At 46.0% G+C, this 16,694-nt stretch overlaps 1 protein-coding gene across 45 annotated transcripts in view; it reads left to right on the top strand.

The window, feature by feature from the left end:
* Positions 1–16,694, top strand: part of PHF20 (PHD finger protein 20) — a 129,292-nt gene extending 112,598 nt beyond the window's left edge. For 44 of the 45 annotated variants that reach the window (XR_015139086.1, XR_015139085.1, XM_086332075.1 and 41 more), the window contains 4 exons: positions 1,531–1,726; positions 7,270–7,669; positions 9,450–9,633; positions 14,131–16,694. Coding sequence is in view for 43 of the 45 variants with exons in the window: in XM_086332075.1 (XP_086188201.1) it covers positions 1,531–1,726; positions 7,270–7,669; positions 9,450–9,633; positions 14,131–14,273 (923 nt within the window). In the remaining 2 variants the exon portion in view is untranslated. The remainder of the gene's footprint in view (positions 1–1,530; positions 1,727–7,269; positions 7,670–9,449; positions 9,634–14,130) is intronic. The other variant, XM_086332068.1, reaches the window with a different exon arrangement.

The following is a 16,694-nucleotide window of genomic DNA, read 5'->3' as shown; positions in this document are numbered from 1 at the left end:
AGTTTAGCCTTGACATTTAACAGGCAAGCATCAGGTCCAGAAGGGGCATGACTGGCATAAGATCACTCAGTTAGTGACAGATAGAAGATGAGAACTGGTGTCTCTGACCTTTGTCTTGTCAAACCGGTAATGCTGCTCTGAATCCTGCTGCTCAGGCCACCTCTGACAGCCGCCTCTGAGGCTCCACCCATAGTCCCCAGGGCTCCTTTGGGGCATTGTTTAAAAAATCTCTTCTGTCTACTTTGTCTCTCACTCTTTCTTCCACTTTTTCCTTTTAAGAAATCATATACACCATTTTCATCAATCCCTAGGCACTTTCTGGACTTTGATAACTAAATTGCCAAGACTGGGAGTAGATTCATCGAATTGAGCACTCAGTGACTGTCACATTTACTGTCTGTGTTTGGTTCTGCAGTGTCTTGGGCCAGAAATTTAACCTAACAGAGCTCTTCTTTAAAGGTTACTTAACAGAGTGGAGGTGCATCCCCACCATGTGTCTTAGTAAAGCCAAGAGTCCAAGGACCTTGAAAAGGATTGATTATTTGAGGGTTTTTAATAGCTATTGAGAGGTGAATAGCAGTCTGATTGGAAGCTGTTCCCTAGGCTTTTGCAATAGGAGACATTGACAAGTCATATGTGGTTGTGTTTTCAGTCCAAGGATCCCTGTAATGAACAGGACCACTGAGGCTGTTCAGTTCATCTGTTGTTGTTAACAGGTGGGAAACGGACATCCAGAGAAGGGAGCAGGGTGTTCGTTCAGTTAGGTGGTAGGTGACAGTTGGAGGGGGCTTGGGGCGTCTTTCCAGGTGATAACTTCATTCAAGATGGCTTTTGCTAGACTCTGGGGATATAACCGTGAACAAAACAGTTCCTATTCTGGCTCTTAGTGGGGTTGGGGCCAGAAACAGATGTCAAAATAAGTCATATAAACAAAAACATATTAGCTAGGGATGAATGCTTTGATGGGGCAAAAGCCCTGAGATAGGAAATGACTGGGAGGCACCAAAGAGGCTGCCTTACTTTGGGAGGTAACAAAGGGCCTGTCTGAGGAGGCAGTGGGGAGCCAGTTCTGCAAAGGTCTTGGGGAATAGTGCTCCGGACATGTTGGGGTGGGGTGCTGGAGCAGAGATCCTAAAACCAGAAGGAGCTTGATGTGTTCCAGAAGGGTAAGGCAAGGAGGGGAGGGAGGAGCCAGGTCCTGCAGGCCTCATCAGACCAGAGTGAGGGCTTTGGGTTTTCTTTTGTTCACAGTAGGAAGTCATTGAAGGTTTTAAGTGGGAGAGGGAATGAGAAATTCCCACTCTGCCTCTGGCCAGTTGCAGAGATCAGGACATGAATAAACCTTTCTCACTACCTTATCCCCAGCACCTTGTAGAGAGCCCAGCGACTAGTAGGTACCAGGTAAATGTATACTGGATGAATGAATGAACATATGCACACAGCGGTAGTTTGTGTGATAACTGTGTGACGATGAAACGGTCTGGGTTTCCTTCAGACCAAGGATTAACTCTCTCATTGTCACTGCTGTAGGTCAGAGGCCTGGCTTCAAATACTGGTATGACAAGGAGTGGTTGAGCAGGGGACACATGCACGGCCTGGCATTTTTAGAAGAGAACTATTCCCACCAGAACGCCAAGAAGATCGTGGCCACCCACCAGCTTCTCGGCGACGTGCAGAGAGTGATCGAGGTTCTGCACGGCCTGCAGCTCAAGATGAGCATCTTGCAGTAAGTGTGGCGCCTGCCGCTCTGGGGCTGAGTCTGATTTGGCACAGGCAGAGGGCAGGGTAAATGTGAGAAACCGGAAAGCCACAAAACCGGTGATGAGAAGACTGAGTTTGAGACCTGTATTAAAAATTCTCAGTGACATGATAAACATTTTTTTTAATGTAACTCTATTGAGGTACAATTTACATATAATTAAGCTCACCCATTTTAAATATTCATCTTTTAAAAATTTGTTTTTAATCAGAGGATAATTGCTTTGCAATGCTTGGTTGGTTTCTGCCACATAACAACGTTAATCAGCATAAGTATACATATGTCCTCTTCCTCTTGAACCTCCCTCCCACCCCATCTCTCTAGGTCATCACAGAACATTTGTTTGTTGAGTTTTGACACGTGTATATATGCTTGCAAACACTACTAAATCAAGATATGCAGTGTGTATTTATAGTTTAGTTGGTTTTTTGTTTTGTTGTATCATGCTGAGTTTTTAAAAAATTGTGGTAAGATATACATAATATAGGGGCTTTCCAGTGGTGAAGTGGTAAATAATCTGCCTGCCAGTGCAGGAGATCCAAGAGAAGTGGGTTCAGTCTCTAGGTTGGGAACATCCCCTGAAGAAAGAAATGGAAACCTACCTCAGTATTTTTGCCTGGAAAATTCCATGGACAAAGAAGCCTGATGGGCTATATATAGTCCATGGGGTTGCAAAGAATTGGGCACAACTGAGCACACACACACACACATACATAATATGAAGTTTGCCATCTTAACCATTTTTAAGTGTACAGTTCAGCAGTGTTAAGTACATTCACTCTGTTGCAGCAGTCTCCAGAATTCTTTGTGTCACGCAAAGCAGACTCTGTACCCAATAAACAACGCTCTCCACTTCCCCTCCCCCAGCCCCTGACAATCACCCCTCTACTTTATGTCTTTATGAATTTGACTCTCTCTGGGAACCTCATATAAATGGGATTCAACAATATTTGTCCTTTTGTGACTGGCTTATTTCACTTAGCATAACAGCCTTAAGGCTTGTCTATATTGTAGCCTACATCAGAATTTCCTTCCTTTTTAAGGCTAAATAATATTCCATTATTTGTAATACCATATTTTGTTTATCCATTCATCCTAAACATTCTTTTCTCTTTTTTTCTGGCCTTGCTATGCAGCTGTGGGATCTCTATTCCCTGACCAGGGATTGAACCTGGGCCCCAACAGTGAAAGCCCAGAATTCTAACCATTAGGCTACTGGGGAACTCCCATCCTAAACATTCTTGATTGGTAAACAAAGTAAAATTGAAAGCTGCTGGAATAGACATTGTTGGTAGGCCTGCTCTCTAGCATAATGGTTGCTCAGTAAATACGTCTCTTGATAGTTTGCTCAGACGAAGAAGTTTTATGCCCTTTGGAGCTGGACTTCTGGTTTTTAATGGCTAGAATTTGGAGTGAAATTGAGTGTGAATTTCCTTCTGTGGTTAGATTGTACGTGTCAGATGACCCAAGTTCACGTAAGCTCTGAGAAAGAAATGTAACTCATATTGGGGTCTATTGGCTTCTGTAATCTGCTCCCACTTTGCCAAATAGGGCAGTTGGGCCTTGAGTGGAACAGCCCCCTCCTTGGTTTCCAGGGCTACAATTCAGGTCCCAGCTCCCGTTAGGTCCTTGTCCTTATCTCTAACTGCCTCTTCTCAGTGGGTCTGTGAATTTTCCTTTGGTGGTAGCACAGGGTATGTCAGGGATAGAATCCTTAAGTTCTCCCGTGAGCTTGCCTATAGAGCACCGTTTTAATGAAGTCATCAAACTCCAGTACCACACATGCGTTAGAGCCCATGGGCCAGTCCCTGACAAGGTTTCCTTGGTGCTCATTAGTCCTGGAGCCCTCCTGTGTTAGGTGAAGTAGAATGTCAGAGCCTGGAGATGACAGAATGCGGGTCTGCCTTCTCCTGCATTCTGGTGCACGGAGACTCGGCTTCCAGCACTAGTGTGGCAAGAAGTGGTTGAGCAGAGCACATTCAGCAAGGGTCTGTGTTGATTTGGGTAAAAGCCAAGCTGCTATAAGAAAGACCAAAAAAATAAAGGCTAAAACAAAATGGAATTTTCTTTCTCACATAAAGCAGAGGTAGGCAGGAGTCCAGGCCAGGTAGGTGGCCTTTTGCCGTGATTCTAGCTGTGGACTTGGGGACTTGGGTTCCTTCTGTCTTATTACTCTGACATCCCATTGGGTTTAATCTCACCTGTCTCATCCAAGCAGTCTCACCTGTACCTCAGTTCTGCTCTAACTCCCTGGAGGGGGAACAGGTGGTTTCATGGACACACCTAAATGCAAGAGGTCAGCCAAGTGGCTGTCTTCCCTGCGCAGACCCAGGAGTGAGGTTGGAGGTGGTTAAGAGAAGGAAAGGATAGTTACTGGGGAAGTTAGCCATTACTGTGACAGCCCTTGTTTAGGATGTTATAGACTGGGTGTTCCCTTACATTTAATAAAATCAGAAGACTTGTAAGACATGTAAGCCAGATGAATTTCTTTTTAATGAGAAGCCAGAAATTGACTGACACAGATGGAAGGTGCACAGAAACCTCAGATCCTGATTGTACATGTTGCGGCGCTTTTCATTTGAGGGTTCAATTAGATGTTTTTCTTTCTGCTCAGGGAAATATAAGCGCTCCAGCTGGGTCCCATATTCCAGAACCTTGTTCCTTCTGAATTCCCGTTGAGATCCTTCATCTTTGTAGCAGTGACTTTGTACTGGAATTAAAACCTGACTTCTCCAAGCAGTTCAGGAGAGAGCATCAGGAGATCTTGTTAGTCATTATAGGTGGAAGAGATCATGGGAGATGGGCAGGTGGTTCCTGTCTCTGCACACCTGGATGGTCTCTGCTATCATAGGCTCGAAGTCTTCATTCTCAGAAATTTTGTTCCTAAGCAACCTAGTGGATTCATTTTCAGAGGCAAACAGTAAAACTGGGTGTAACTTCAGAGCATCTGTTGTCATTTAAAAAGTAACAGGCATGAATGTGCATACCTTCTTCATGATCGACAGGGCTTACTGAGAAAGGCCAGGGTTATCAGTAGCTGCGGCTTCAGATCTTAGCTGGGAGGGTGAGAATAGTAGGGGGGAGGAGGCAAAGATTTTTGTGATTTTCATGCAGGAACAGGTTCATACTGTGGCTTATGCCCTCCAGGTGAACAGATTTCAGACTACAGTAGACCTGAAAGTTAACAATGACTCCCGTTTCCTCTGTTGCAGTTATGGTTTCAGAGGCATGTCTGGGGTCCTGGGGTCCTGGTACAGACGCAATACCCTATTGGAGGTGGCCAGGGACCCAGGCTGCCTTGATGCTGGTGGTCTCCTCTCCTCCTTCAGTGGATGGGAGTGGTACTGGGGATTGCTGGAGTGGGAGAGCTGAGTGAGCGTAGTTATAGCCCCTCATGAGCAGAATTTTAGGTTCTGTAAGCTCATTCCATGCTGTCATAGTTATGACGCATTCCATTTCTATAGGAAGCCTTCAGGAAGGCGTGTGTGTATGTGTCTTGTTGGTGGTGGGGGGACCTCTATGTGGGAGTTGCTGGTGAGTTCCTGCTGATGTGGTTTCGGTGATTCTCAGTTCAGACTGGTGAAGATAATGTATATAGTTATATCATGGTGTAATTCTTTATATATGTGGAATTGTACCAAGCATTACAAGATATTTAGGATTCATGAATTCAATGAACCGAGTGCCAGCAGTCCGTTTGTGACAATCAGCAGTCATGGTGACAGTCGGCAGGGTCCCCATACGTCTCTGCACGTCTGTGAACCAGACACGAGTAGCTCCTGGCTGTCTTCTCACTTGCTGCCTGACTTGGGGAGCCCGGTTTTTCTTCTCTATCCTTTTTCCCTTTCTTCCTTCATTTCATTTAATGATCAAAGGTTATAATGGAAGTTCTGGGTGGTGAACAGAATGTTAAATGGTGAAGTTTATCTAGAGTAGTGGCTTTTAAACTTCAAAAAACATACATCCCACAGTAAGAAGTACCTTTTTTTTCACATGTACAAAACATATTATAATTTCACAAAACCCCTCCTCTTAGAATGGTGCAGTCTGGTATTTTTTGTTCTATTTTTCCTTCTATACAAGTGGTTATGAGTCAGTAAATTAAAAGACCTCTTGTGTCAAATCTCAGACAGTGAATGGTTATAGTCATACACAGTTTTATGTACACATATACATGTAGGCAGAGATTCTCAGAGGTGTCTTCTGGCCAGAAAGGGAGCAGAGTCCTTCTTTAATAACAAATTGTCCTCTTTGGAATGGGGAGAACAGGAGACTTTTGAAGAGTGTTTAAAAGCCTTGGTATTGAGACTCCCCTGGTGGTCCCTGTGCAGGGGGCCTGGGCCTGAGTCCTGGTCAGGGAACCAGGTCCCACAGGCCGGGACTAAGAGTTCGCGTGCCACAACTAAATGTCCCGCATGCCGCAGTTAAAACCTGGCACAGCCAAATAATTGTTTTCTTTTTAAGGGGGCTTCTCTGGTGGTCCAGTGGTTAAGAACCCACTTTGCAATGCAGGGGATTTGGGTTGGATCCCTGATCCCACATGCCACAGGGCAGCTAAGCCCATGCTCCGCAGCTACTGAGCCTGCACACCACAACTAAAGAGTTAGTATGCTGCTACTAGAGATCCCGAGTGCCACAACTGAGACCTGACACAGCCAGATCAACAGATAAATCTTAAACAGTATTAAAAACAAAACACCTTGTTACTAATGGCTTATGCCTTGGTGACTTTTGGTTACCAACTCTCTCCTGGGTCCTCACTGAAAGTGTTAGTTGCTCAGTTGTGTCCAGTTCTTTGCGACTGCATGGACTATAGCCCACCAGGCTCCTCTGTCCATGGAATGCTCTAGGCAAGAATACTGGAGTGGGTTGCCATTTCCTTTTCCAGGGGATCTTCCTGACCTAGAACTCAAAACCAGGTCTCCCTCATTGCAGGCAGATTCTTCACTGTCTGAGCCACCAGGGAAGCATTCATTGGGTTTGTGTAATTGAGTGGCATGGCATGGCAGCGTTATTATGGCTGTTTAGTCCTAAGTTATGTTTATTTTTAGTAAGTCACATTTGAAGAGCTCTTTACTGCCAACAAAATACTGGACTTCGGTTCAGATTAATTCACTTAAACTCAGTGGTTGCTGGCAGACAGAGGGTTAGCCAGTTCTGCAGAGGAGGAAATGGGAATGAGGCTGGCAGAGTGACTCGGTCAGCTGCACTATGATCAGCGGCTGAGCTGAAATGCAGCCAGGTCCTCTGACTCCCAGTCCAGTCCTGCTCACTGTGAGTGATACAGCAGGAGCTTGCCTGGAAGTGTCTCCTCAGAGGCTGTGAATCTACAGTCCCTCTTGGTGGCTTACTCCCTTGGCCCAGGTGGGAGGTCTTCCCCCTAGTGTAGGAAGCCCCTGCGGTGATCCCAGGGGTTAGGGTTAGAAGGGTTAGAGCCCTTAGGGTTAGGGTTTAGGGTTAGGGTAGGGTTAGAAGGGTTAGAGCCCTTTCGGTATTTTCCCTCCCAACAGAAGCCGGGGGCATCCTGACCTGCAGCTGTGGTGCCAGCCTTGGAAGCAGCATCTGGCGGAGGGGCGGTCTCATTCCAAACACATCCGTGTCACTGAAGCCAAGAGTAGGGAGGAAGCCCCAAGCTATAGAACTTTGAACGGGGCGATGGAGAAGCCCCTGCCCCTGCCCACCTCTGTGGAGGAGTCCTATATCACCAGCGAGCACTGCTACCAGAAGCCCCGCACCTACTACCCAGCTGTGGAGCAGAAGCTAGTGGTGGAGACCCGGCGCTCTGCCCTCGACGACGCTGTCAACCCCCGCCACGAGAACGGTGATGATTCCCTGTCTCCACGCTTGGGCTGGCCTCTAGACCAAGACAGGAGCAGAGGGGACAGTGACCCCAAACCCAGTTCCCCAAAGGTACTGGCTCGCTTGTGCTTGTTCTTGTTTGAGATCTTGTATCGTCTCTTCCCAGGGCTAAATGTTCAGTGGAAGATGTTTATGATAGAGTTGTGTTTATTTTAAAATTGCATATAAATCTGTTTATCATATTCTTTTTCTTTTGTCTTTTAAAATGAGTACAAAGTCAAAAGAGCCCACTTAAACCCCAGATATCATTGGTTCTAGGAAATGTCGGCAAAATGGCAGAGTCAGTGGTGGTGAGGGTGGAGGGGTCGGAGGCAGCCAGAAGAAAAGGGTAATTGACTGGAACTTGACAAATAATAACAAGTTAGGAAAATGAGGTTTTTTTTTCCTTCGGTGCAGTCTATCATTGCATCTGGGTGCTAATCCTCAGCAAGAGCAGAGAGCGAGTCAAGTGTTCTGTCAGGCGTGTTTCAGTACAATTCTATGACGACTTTACTTTTGACTTTGTAGCCCTGGCTCAAGGACAGTCCATTTTGTCCAAATGTTTGCTGGTTTAATCAGTTTTCCCAAGAGATACTCCCAGGTTCTTGTTACTCACGTCGTTCTCTTCTGGAGCCCTGTGTGTTCTCTTGCCAGTGTTCCCTGGTCTCATTCGTCTCATCCTCAGTTGTCAGTGAAGGGGTTGGGTGATGAGAGCTTCCCCACCCTTGTCATACTTACTGTCATAGACTCCACTGAGTGGGGTGATATCACCACCCTAAGTCCATTGCCGCCTCTCGCTGAGGGGGAGTAGCCTAGATTAGAAGCCCCTCAGCAGTGGGCATTAGACCTCGTTCAGCCTGTGTCCTTGCCAGGGTCTAAGCAGGGCTGGGTAAGGCTGGTGAGGACAGTCTTTGGAGGCAGACCCAGTTTCAAGTCTGGGCTCTGCCACTTGCTGTGTGACTCTGAGCAGGTCCCTTCACCTCCTCAGAGGTGTCTTCTTACCCCCTGCCAAGTGAAGCTGGTGATGGGGACCTCTCAGTTTAGTGTGCGGCACACCTGTGAGAAGCTCTCAGCACGTGGCTCTGCACACAGTCACTCCTCCATAGATGTTAACTGGAACCTATTTCATTTCCAATCAATGAATGAAGGGTTGCAGTCACAAACCCCAGAAAAGGTTTGTGGTCATGCAAATTATGCCAGTTGCCTAGAGGCACCTGGAACATGATGAAAAAAATCAAGACGTCCTGGGCCTAAACAAGGCAGGTAGAGTTAAAAATCTCTTTCATGACTGGCAGGTTGACCACAAGCCAGCACTCTGTTTTATTCACATTATCCTATTTGAGCCTCATGAACTTTTAAAGTAGGTTTTACTACTATTTCTTTCCCATGAGGGAATAGAGGCCCAGAGAAGTGAAGTAACTCATCCAGGCGCATGCGTTCAGCAAGATGTAGAACTAGGACTTAAAATTAGTTTGTCTACATACGAGCACCCACATACTAACACTCGTCCACACTTGCCCTGCTCTACTCTGATCCCAGGTTTCAGGAAGCGGTTCTTTGAGGCCTGCTTCAGCCCTTAGGCATTGGGCCATTCATTGGGAAGCAGCTTGGGCGCCTCCGAGCCAGAGGTCTGCGTGGCCCTGAGGCGGTTGTTATTATTGTTATTGTTATTGTTATTGGTACGGCAGGCCCGCTGCTGCCCCGTGCCTGAGAGAGGACGGGGGCAGGGAGATAGCGATTTGGACTACTCGAACTGCAACTGGGTTCTCAGATGGTTGCAAACACTGGCTGGTTGGAAAAAGAGGCTGGGAGCTGTCTCCATTTGGTAACTTTGATGCTCTTACATCCCCAGGTGAGGGAATATGTCTCCAAAAAGGTCCTACCTGAGGAAGCCCCTGCCCGGAAGCTGCTGGACAGAGGTGGAGAGGGGTTGCTGAGCTCCCAGCACCAGTGGCAGTTTAACCTGCTGACACACGTGGAATCCCTTCAGGACGAAGTCACGCACAGGATGGACTCCATTGAGAAGGAGCTGGATGGTAGGGCTCCCTGTCCTTGGTAGGCTCTGTGGACCAGTAGGAAGAGCTGCTTTCTGAACCCTCTGATTTGGCTTTCCAGGGATGGCTGTGTTCTTGCCTCTTCTGTTAGTCCCCTCATCTCCATTCTCCCCTCAAGATGGCCAAGCTTGACTTTCAGTATCGACCAGGCACTTCTAAGGGCTGTGTGCTGCCAGGGGTCCCGCCTCACTCTCCCAGTCCCTTCTGCCCAGGAAAGAGCGTAGCGGAGCAGCTGGGCTCTGCTGTGGGCGGTGTGTGTCCTGAGCAGGTCTTTACTGACTGAGTTCTGTGGGGAGCTGATACTTGGATGCTTTGAGCTTTAGCATGTCTGAGGATTAATCTGAAAACTCCTTCTTTACAGCCTTTCCTAAAATCTAAAATGGAGCCTTCTCCTCTTTATCAGCAGATATTTTAGAACTTGACTGAGTCATTTATGTTGCCCCCAGACATGTCCCCTGATGTTGAGTTATCAGATGGGCGTGGAGGACTGAAATGTTGATTCCCAGGGTGTTGTCAGTTTGGTTTTTAAAGACAGGCTTCTTTCTTTCTTGTTCTCTTGTTTCCTAATTATTATTATTTTTTCATCCTTAGAAAGAAGCCTGATTAAGAAATAAATGTTTCGTTTGCGGATTCTGAGGATAGCTAGGCTATTATTACTATAATTGGGGATGAAATAACTCAGAAGAAAAATCCCATGTGTTAACATAAGCAAAGGTCACAGGGTATGGGTGAGGTCAGGCTAGAGGAGGACAGCTATCGAGAGGGGAAGCGAGAACAGGAAGGCTTCCTGGAGCTCCAGGGACTGAAGTGGAGCCTTGGAGAGAGCTGTGTTTCTTGCTACAGGAGGGGTGACTGAGGCAGGATGCTAAGAGGTGGCCCTGTTGGAGGACAAAGACTAATGTGCCCTCACGCTTCCTGGCCTGCCCCAGAGGCAAACCTGCTGAACTGGGGATTGCAGGCCAGTCCAGGGTCCATTGTGAGGGTGTTGCTGAAAGCTAGAGTGTTTCTCTCTCTCTTTACTCCTGAAAGGTTTCCTTGAGCTCCTTAGAACTATAACAGATGCCAGGTCTATGGAAAACCTTGCTAGTAGAAAGCTGAAAGACGGTCCAGTGATGGACTGAAAATTGTGGAATTGACTCTGGGTCCCTGAGAAGAAGCTCAGGCACCGTAGAAACAGGGCGAAGGTTCTGTTGTTGCCAAAGGAAGCTGCCCCGAGGGGAGAGGTCAGAGCCTACTTACTTAATCACTGATGTACCCCCTCCCGCCCAGCTTGGGCTGCTCCAGCCCTGAGCTCACTGAGTGGACAGTGTGGCCAGGCCAGGATGAGAGCCTGAACTCCCTTCTCTGGGCTTTCAGAGTGCTCTTTATGTGTCTTAACTCATTTGGGGCCGCATACTCTGTCTGTATTCTTACATTCCAGGCCCTGAGAGGTACCGGAAGCAAGAAAATCAGTTTTAAGTTTAAAGATTTTATTCACGTAAACAGACTTTGCGTTGTATTTAATTAAGATTCTTCAAAATCCCATTTTATTTCTACTATCTTCATTTCATCTAAATACCTCAAGATAAACTGAGCCTTTATAGGAATTTGTATATAATATTCCTTTTTAAAAATCTAATAAGCTGTTATATTGACTGACTATACTTTAACAAATGTCATTGTTTGAGTATTTAACCATTATTTAATAACTTATGTAGTTGTGTGAACAGTCTTATAAAACTAAAAGATAAAGATATTTAATGAGCATGAAAACACTGAATATTTTAGCATTAGATTTTTTTTTTTTTTTTTTAATGTTATCTAGATGGTCTCTAGATGGTCTGGGGGAAGGTATTTGAAATGAAACTTTATTCTTATAACCTTCTGCCTTGCTTGCACTCATTATACCGTTGAGCTTCCTTAAAAGAAAAACTTGGGGTTATGGTCCAGCACCTGGTGTGGAGAGAAGGCCGGCAGGCTGGATGCTGGGGTCCAGAGGAGGTGCTGTTGGCTCCCACAGTTATGTGTCTGGTCTTCATTTCTGCAGATCTAGAGACAAGACTTCCCCCTTAGCGGCTCCAAACACTCCTCCTAACCAAGTTCATAGACTATGAGTGGCCTAGACCATGGGTCCCCAACCTCTGGGCCTCAGACTGGTGGTACCTCCTGTCAGATCAGGGCAGCATTAGATTTGAAATAGTGTGCAATAAGTGTCGCACAGAGTCGGACACGACTGAAGTGACTTAGTCGTAGCCGTGGCCGCAATAAGTGTAATGCGCTTGAATCATCCTGAAATCTGCCCCCTCACCACCCCTGTCCATGGAAAAATTGTATTCCACCAAGCTGGTCCCTGATGCCAGAAGTTTGGGGACCTCTGGGCTAGACTCTTCTAGTCTGCACACTGATTGTTTCTTTCTCCCTATGTGTGCCTACTGGGTCACCAAGGTGTTGGGGGACATCTTAGGTGAGCCTGAACCAGATCTGAGGTATTTCCAGTGGCTTTAGCAGGGGCCTCTCAGCAATTGTGAGCTTCCCAGGTGACTCAGTGGTAAAGAACCTGCTTGCCAATATAGGAAGACATGAAAGACATGGATTCTATCCCTGGGTTGGAAAGATTCCCCTGGAGGAAGGTACAGCAACCCATTCCAGTATTCTTGCCTGGAAAATTCCCTGGACAGAGGAGCCTGGTGGACTACAGTCCATGGGGTCACAAAGAGTCAGACACAACACCAGCTGAGTGCACACACACACGCTCAGCACTTGCGATGGCTTCTCTTGTTGCGGAGCATGGGTTCTAGGGTGCTGGGGTCGCAGTAGCTGCAGCACGTAGGCTCGGTGTTGCGGCTCACAAGCTCTAGCACAGAGTCAGTGTGTGGCACCCAGCCTTAGTTGCCCTGTGGCATGTGGGATTTTCCTGAACCAGGGATGGAACTGGTATCCCCTGCATTGCACGGTAAATTCTCAACCACTGGACCACCAGGGCAGCCCCATCCTATTATTTTTAATTACAACTGAGGATAAGTGCTCCAAAGGAGAGCAAGTGATAGCATAGCACGGTGACTCAGGGACCAGACTCAGATTATAGAGTGGAGTAGGGTTCCCTGAGAAATAGCTTGCAGGGGACAAAGGGTTTAGAAACGTGGGAAGGAAGATGAAGGACTGGTCTGAAGAGGGCAGAGGAGTGTGTGCAAGGCTGCAGATTGCTTGAGGAACAGGCCCTGCATGGTCTTCCTCTTTCTGCACCTCTGGCTTGAGGGTCCAGAAAGTTCTCAGTACAGGTTGGTGCACAGACTAGAAAGACTACAGGCAGGCTGGGGCAAGCTTCAGGCCTGCCTGTGGGGGGCGGGGTGGGGGTGGGGCTCTTGTTAAAGAATCAGGGTTCCTGGATGACCTCTCCCCAAACGCCAGAGCTTAAGGGAGTGGCTTGGGAAAGAAAAAATACCTTTCTATAGAAAAATCATGCTCTCAGAAGCAAGACAGCTTTTTAGATATTGAGCTAATGATAATCAACTTTGTTATTACCTGGTTGTGCTCAGTAGTATCCAGCTCTTTGTGACCCCATGGACTATAGCCCACCAAACTCCTCTGTCCATTGGATTTCCCAGGCAAGCACAGTGGAGTGGGTTGCTATTTCCTCCTCTAGATGATCTGCCCGACCCAAAGATCAAACCTGCATCTCCTTTGTCTCCTGCACTGGCAGGTGGATTCTTTGTCATTGAACCACCTGGGAAACTTAATACCTGGTCATCTTACATTAAATATTTAGGAAATGAAATCAGAGTATTCAGTGCTACTCATGCTAGGAATCAGTATGAAACAAATCAATTTACGGAGATAAAAATAGACCTTTTTAAGTCCTGTTAGAGTCACTTTTCTTAACAGAAGGCTAACACACCAGGCTCTCTGATTTTCAATATGGGAAGGCCTTATGAAGGTACTCTTGCCTGGAAAATCCCATGGATGGAGAAGCCTGTAGGCTAGTCTATGGTAGACTACAGTCTATGGTGGGCTAGTCTATGGGATCGCAGAGAGTTGGACACGACTGAGCAACTTCACTTTCACTTTCACTCTGAAGGTGGGGCAGTAACACTGAGAAAGGGGTATCTCAAAGCCTACTAGACTATAGACTAATGCAATAGTCATTAGCTATGTGTGGCTAATTAAAATGGAATAAAATTTAAATTCAGTTTCTCAGTTGTATTTGCCACGTTTTAAGTGCTCAGTAGCTAAATATGGGTAGTGGCGGTATTAGACAACACAGACATAGCCCATTTCCATCATCACAGAAACTTCTATTAGATGGCACTGCTCTGCAGCATTTAACTTTGTCCGAGGGGTAGTACTTCCCAGAGAGGGTGATGAGTCAGTGTTGCTTGAAATGGTCTCCCCTCCCTGCTGCTCCCCCACCCCCAGTTAGTGGTCAGATGAGATAAAAGTGCTGACATTCTTGCAAATCAAGTGTTGGGAACTCACCGGGTCCTGTCTCTCTTCTGCCCACAGTGTTGGAGAGCTGGCTGGACTACACTGGGGAACTGGAGCCCCCGGAGCCTCTGGCCAGGCTTCCACAGCTCAAGCATTGCATCAAGCAGCTGCTGACGGACCTGGGCAAGGTGCAGCAGATCGCGCTTTGCTGCTCAACATGAAACTGGGCACCCCAGACTAATGGGGGCACAATCCTGGGGTACCTGCAGGAGGAGCTTCACGTATTTAAATAAATAAACCTAGCATGCCGAATGCACGTGACACCGACTGACTTCAGGGATCTGGGCAGGGGTGTGATGGACTTGGACAAAGAGGCCATTTTGGCTGCTGGAAGGGAGGGTACTCTGATCTCAAAGCCTACCAGGAGGGTAGCAGATAGACTATTGGGATTCCCTTCTTCTGTGCACATTGTTGAATGGAGAGTGAGTCTTTTTGCACAAACTTCACTTGAAATCGTGCCACTGATGATAAATGGAATGAGAGCCAAAAAAGTGTAGTTGAAAACAGTTGTAAATTCAACTTGCAGCTTATTTAATTGACTTCTCTGTCAGGTTGGGGCATATGCCAAGCCTTCTGGGTTTCTGCCTGGCATGAATTTAGGCAGCAGGCATCATTTTCATTTTTCCAGCTTCGTGGGAATGTCGTGACTTCACCCTTGTGTGGAGGTTGGGAAGGAGTAGAGGCCTGGGCCGGCCTGCCTTCTCCCTAGAACTCTTCACTTTCTCACCACCTCTCTTGCATGACTTCATGGTACCGGGGATGAGTTTTGTATGCTTTCACCCCAGAATTGGCTGGGTTGTGTCTTTTGTTGCAGAACCCATACAGCCTGTGGAAGAAGTAGAATCTCACTGTCATAAGAATCTAGGAGGAATCCCAAAACGGAAGCAGACAGGGTCTGGAACCCGAAGGACAGCATTTTCTACCCACTTCTTAATATTGACAGCTTACCAGTTCTATTTAATGTCCCCAAAATGGTTCTCCCAAATTTGAACTCTTTCACTGTAAAGATTTGCTACAAAGATGTGGTTTGGGAGATGACCTTATTTTATATTGTAAAGAAACCAGATTCTACATCTGCCGCTTTTCTCCTTCCCTGAAGGGTATATGTTCAGTAGTCAGCATTTTCAGAATTGTTTTAATATACTTTAACACTTTAAATTTCCTGTTTGTATTATTTTGTGAGATCAAGGTGATTATGCTGCTTAAGGTCCAGGTACAATTTGTACCTTTGGAGACAATATTTGTTACTCTCGCAGGTTACGGTTCCACGTGTAATTGTTTTGTTTTTTCCTTACCAGGTAAAGTTAAAGAAACTGTTCCATGCTTTGAGGGATGACCCATTTTACCATTTAGTTTTCCTATCACTAAAGGCAAAAATCAAAGCACATTTGTCCATTAACACTCACGAGTTAATTCTGGGTTTATGGATCTGTAATGTTATATGCTGCAAATCTTTACTATGTAAACGTGAAGTAGCCAATATTCAATAGCAATGACAGGATCTCCGGTGACCTCCGGGATGGTTAGGCTTTACGGCACAGGTAATCGTGGTCACAAGGGCCTCTGTACAAAGATCTGTTTCAGGGAATGCTTTGTCTAGTGATTTAATTCGCCATTTGATATAAAATGAATATAGGGCAAGTTGACCTGCTGGAGCTTATGTATCAGAGGGAATACATGTGGCTACAACATCTGTGATAAAGCTGACACAATTCCTCTATGAGGTTGCTTCCCATTGCTAATGTTAGTGCTTTCGGTGTGGGAAGAAACATTCACGGAGTGTGCATGGCATCTGTCTGTATTTTGTACAATTTATCAGATGGCCACATTTTAAGAAGTGTGTGATGCTTGTCCGAAAAGGGAAGAAACAGGATGATTTTCTGTAGCCACAACTGTGAGGTACAGTGATTTGTATTGATATTATTAAATTACTGATTTTTCTTTCCTGAAAACACATTTGACCGTCACTTCTGGGGAAGCTGTAACGGTGGTCAAATCTCACGTTTTTTTCAAGATGGAAGAAGAAACTGAGTTACCCTAACTTTACCAAGTGGTCATTAGTGGGTTTATTTTATGCTTTTTGTAAAGGAAATAATCCCTTTTCACTCATTGTGACTTTTGTCCTTTGGGAAGCAGGGATGACTCTGAAGTTCTGACCACTTCAGTGTGCTTCCCTAATTTAAAGCCATGTTGGAGGGGCTCCATCCCCAGTTCCTTGGTCAAGTTGAATTAACCCCAAGCTGGAGCACTGGAAACTGTTCTTTGCAAATATTACTGTTACCATTTAGAAATATGTACACTACCTAAGTTTTCTTTTGAGAAAAACTATCCACCTATAAAAAAGAAAAATTGCCTTGACAAAAACAGTTCTGGTTTGACTAATCATTTTGTTTCTTTAAGTGACGAGTGTATGCAAGGTGGACCCTTGATGAGCCAACATTGCACTGTGGATACATATCTATGTTTACGCGCTGTTAGAACAGAAGGCGCTGTATATAGAAATGTTGCTTTGAAGCAATATTTGCAAAACATGCAAACTTCTGTATCTGTATTTGGAAAAATAAAACAGGTTTTTGTTGCTA

This window comes from Bos grunniens, chromosome 13 (genome assembly GCF_055505025.1).
Source record: "Bos grunniens cultivar Pamir isolate PY7600 chromosome 13, Bosgru_T2T1.0, whole genome shotgun sequence".
NCBI lineage: Eukaryota > Metazoa > Chordata > Mammalia > Artiodactyla > Bovidae > Bos > Bos grunniens.
Note: the sequence above shows the minus strand (reverse complement) of the source record. Positions and strands in the feature narration are given on the sequence as shown.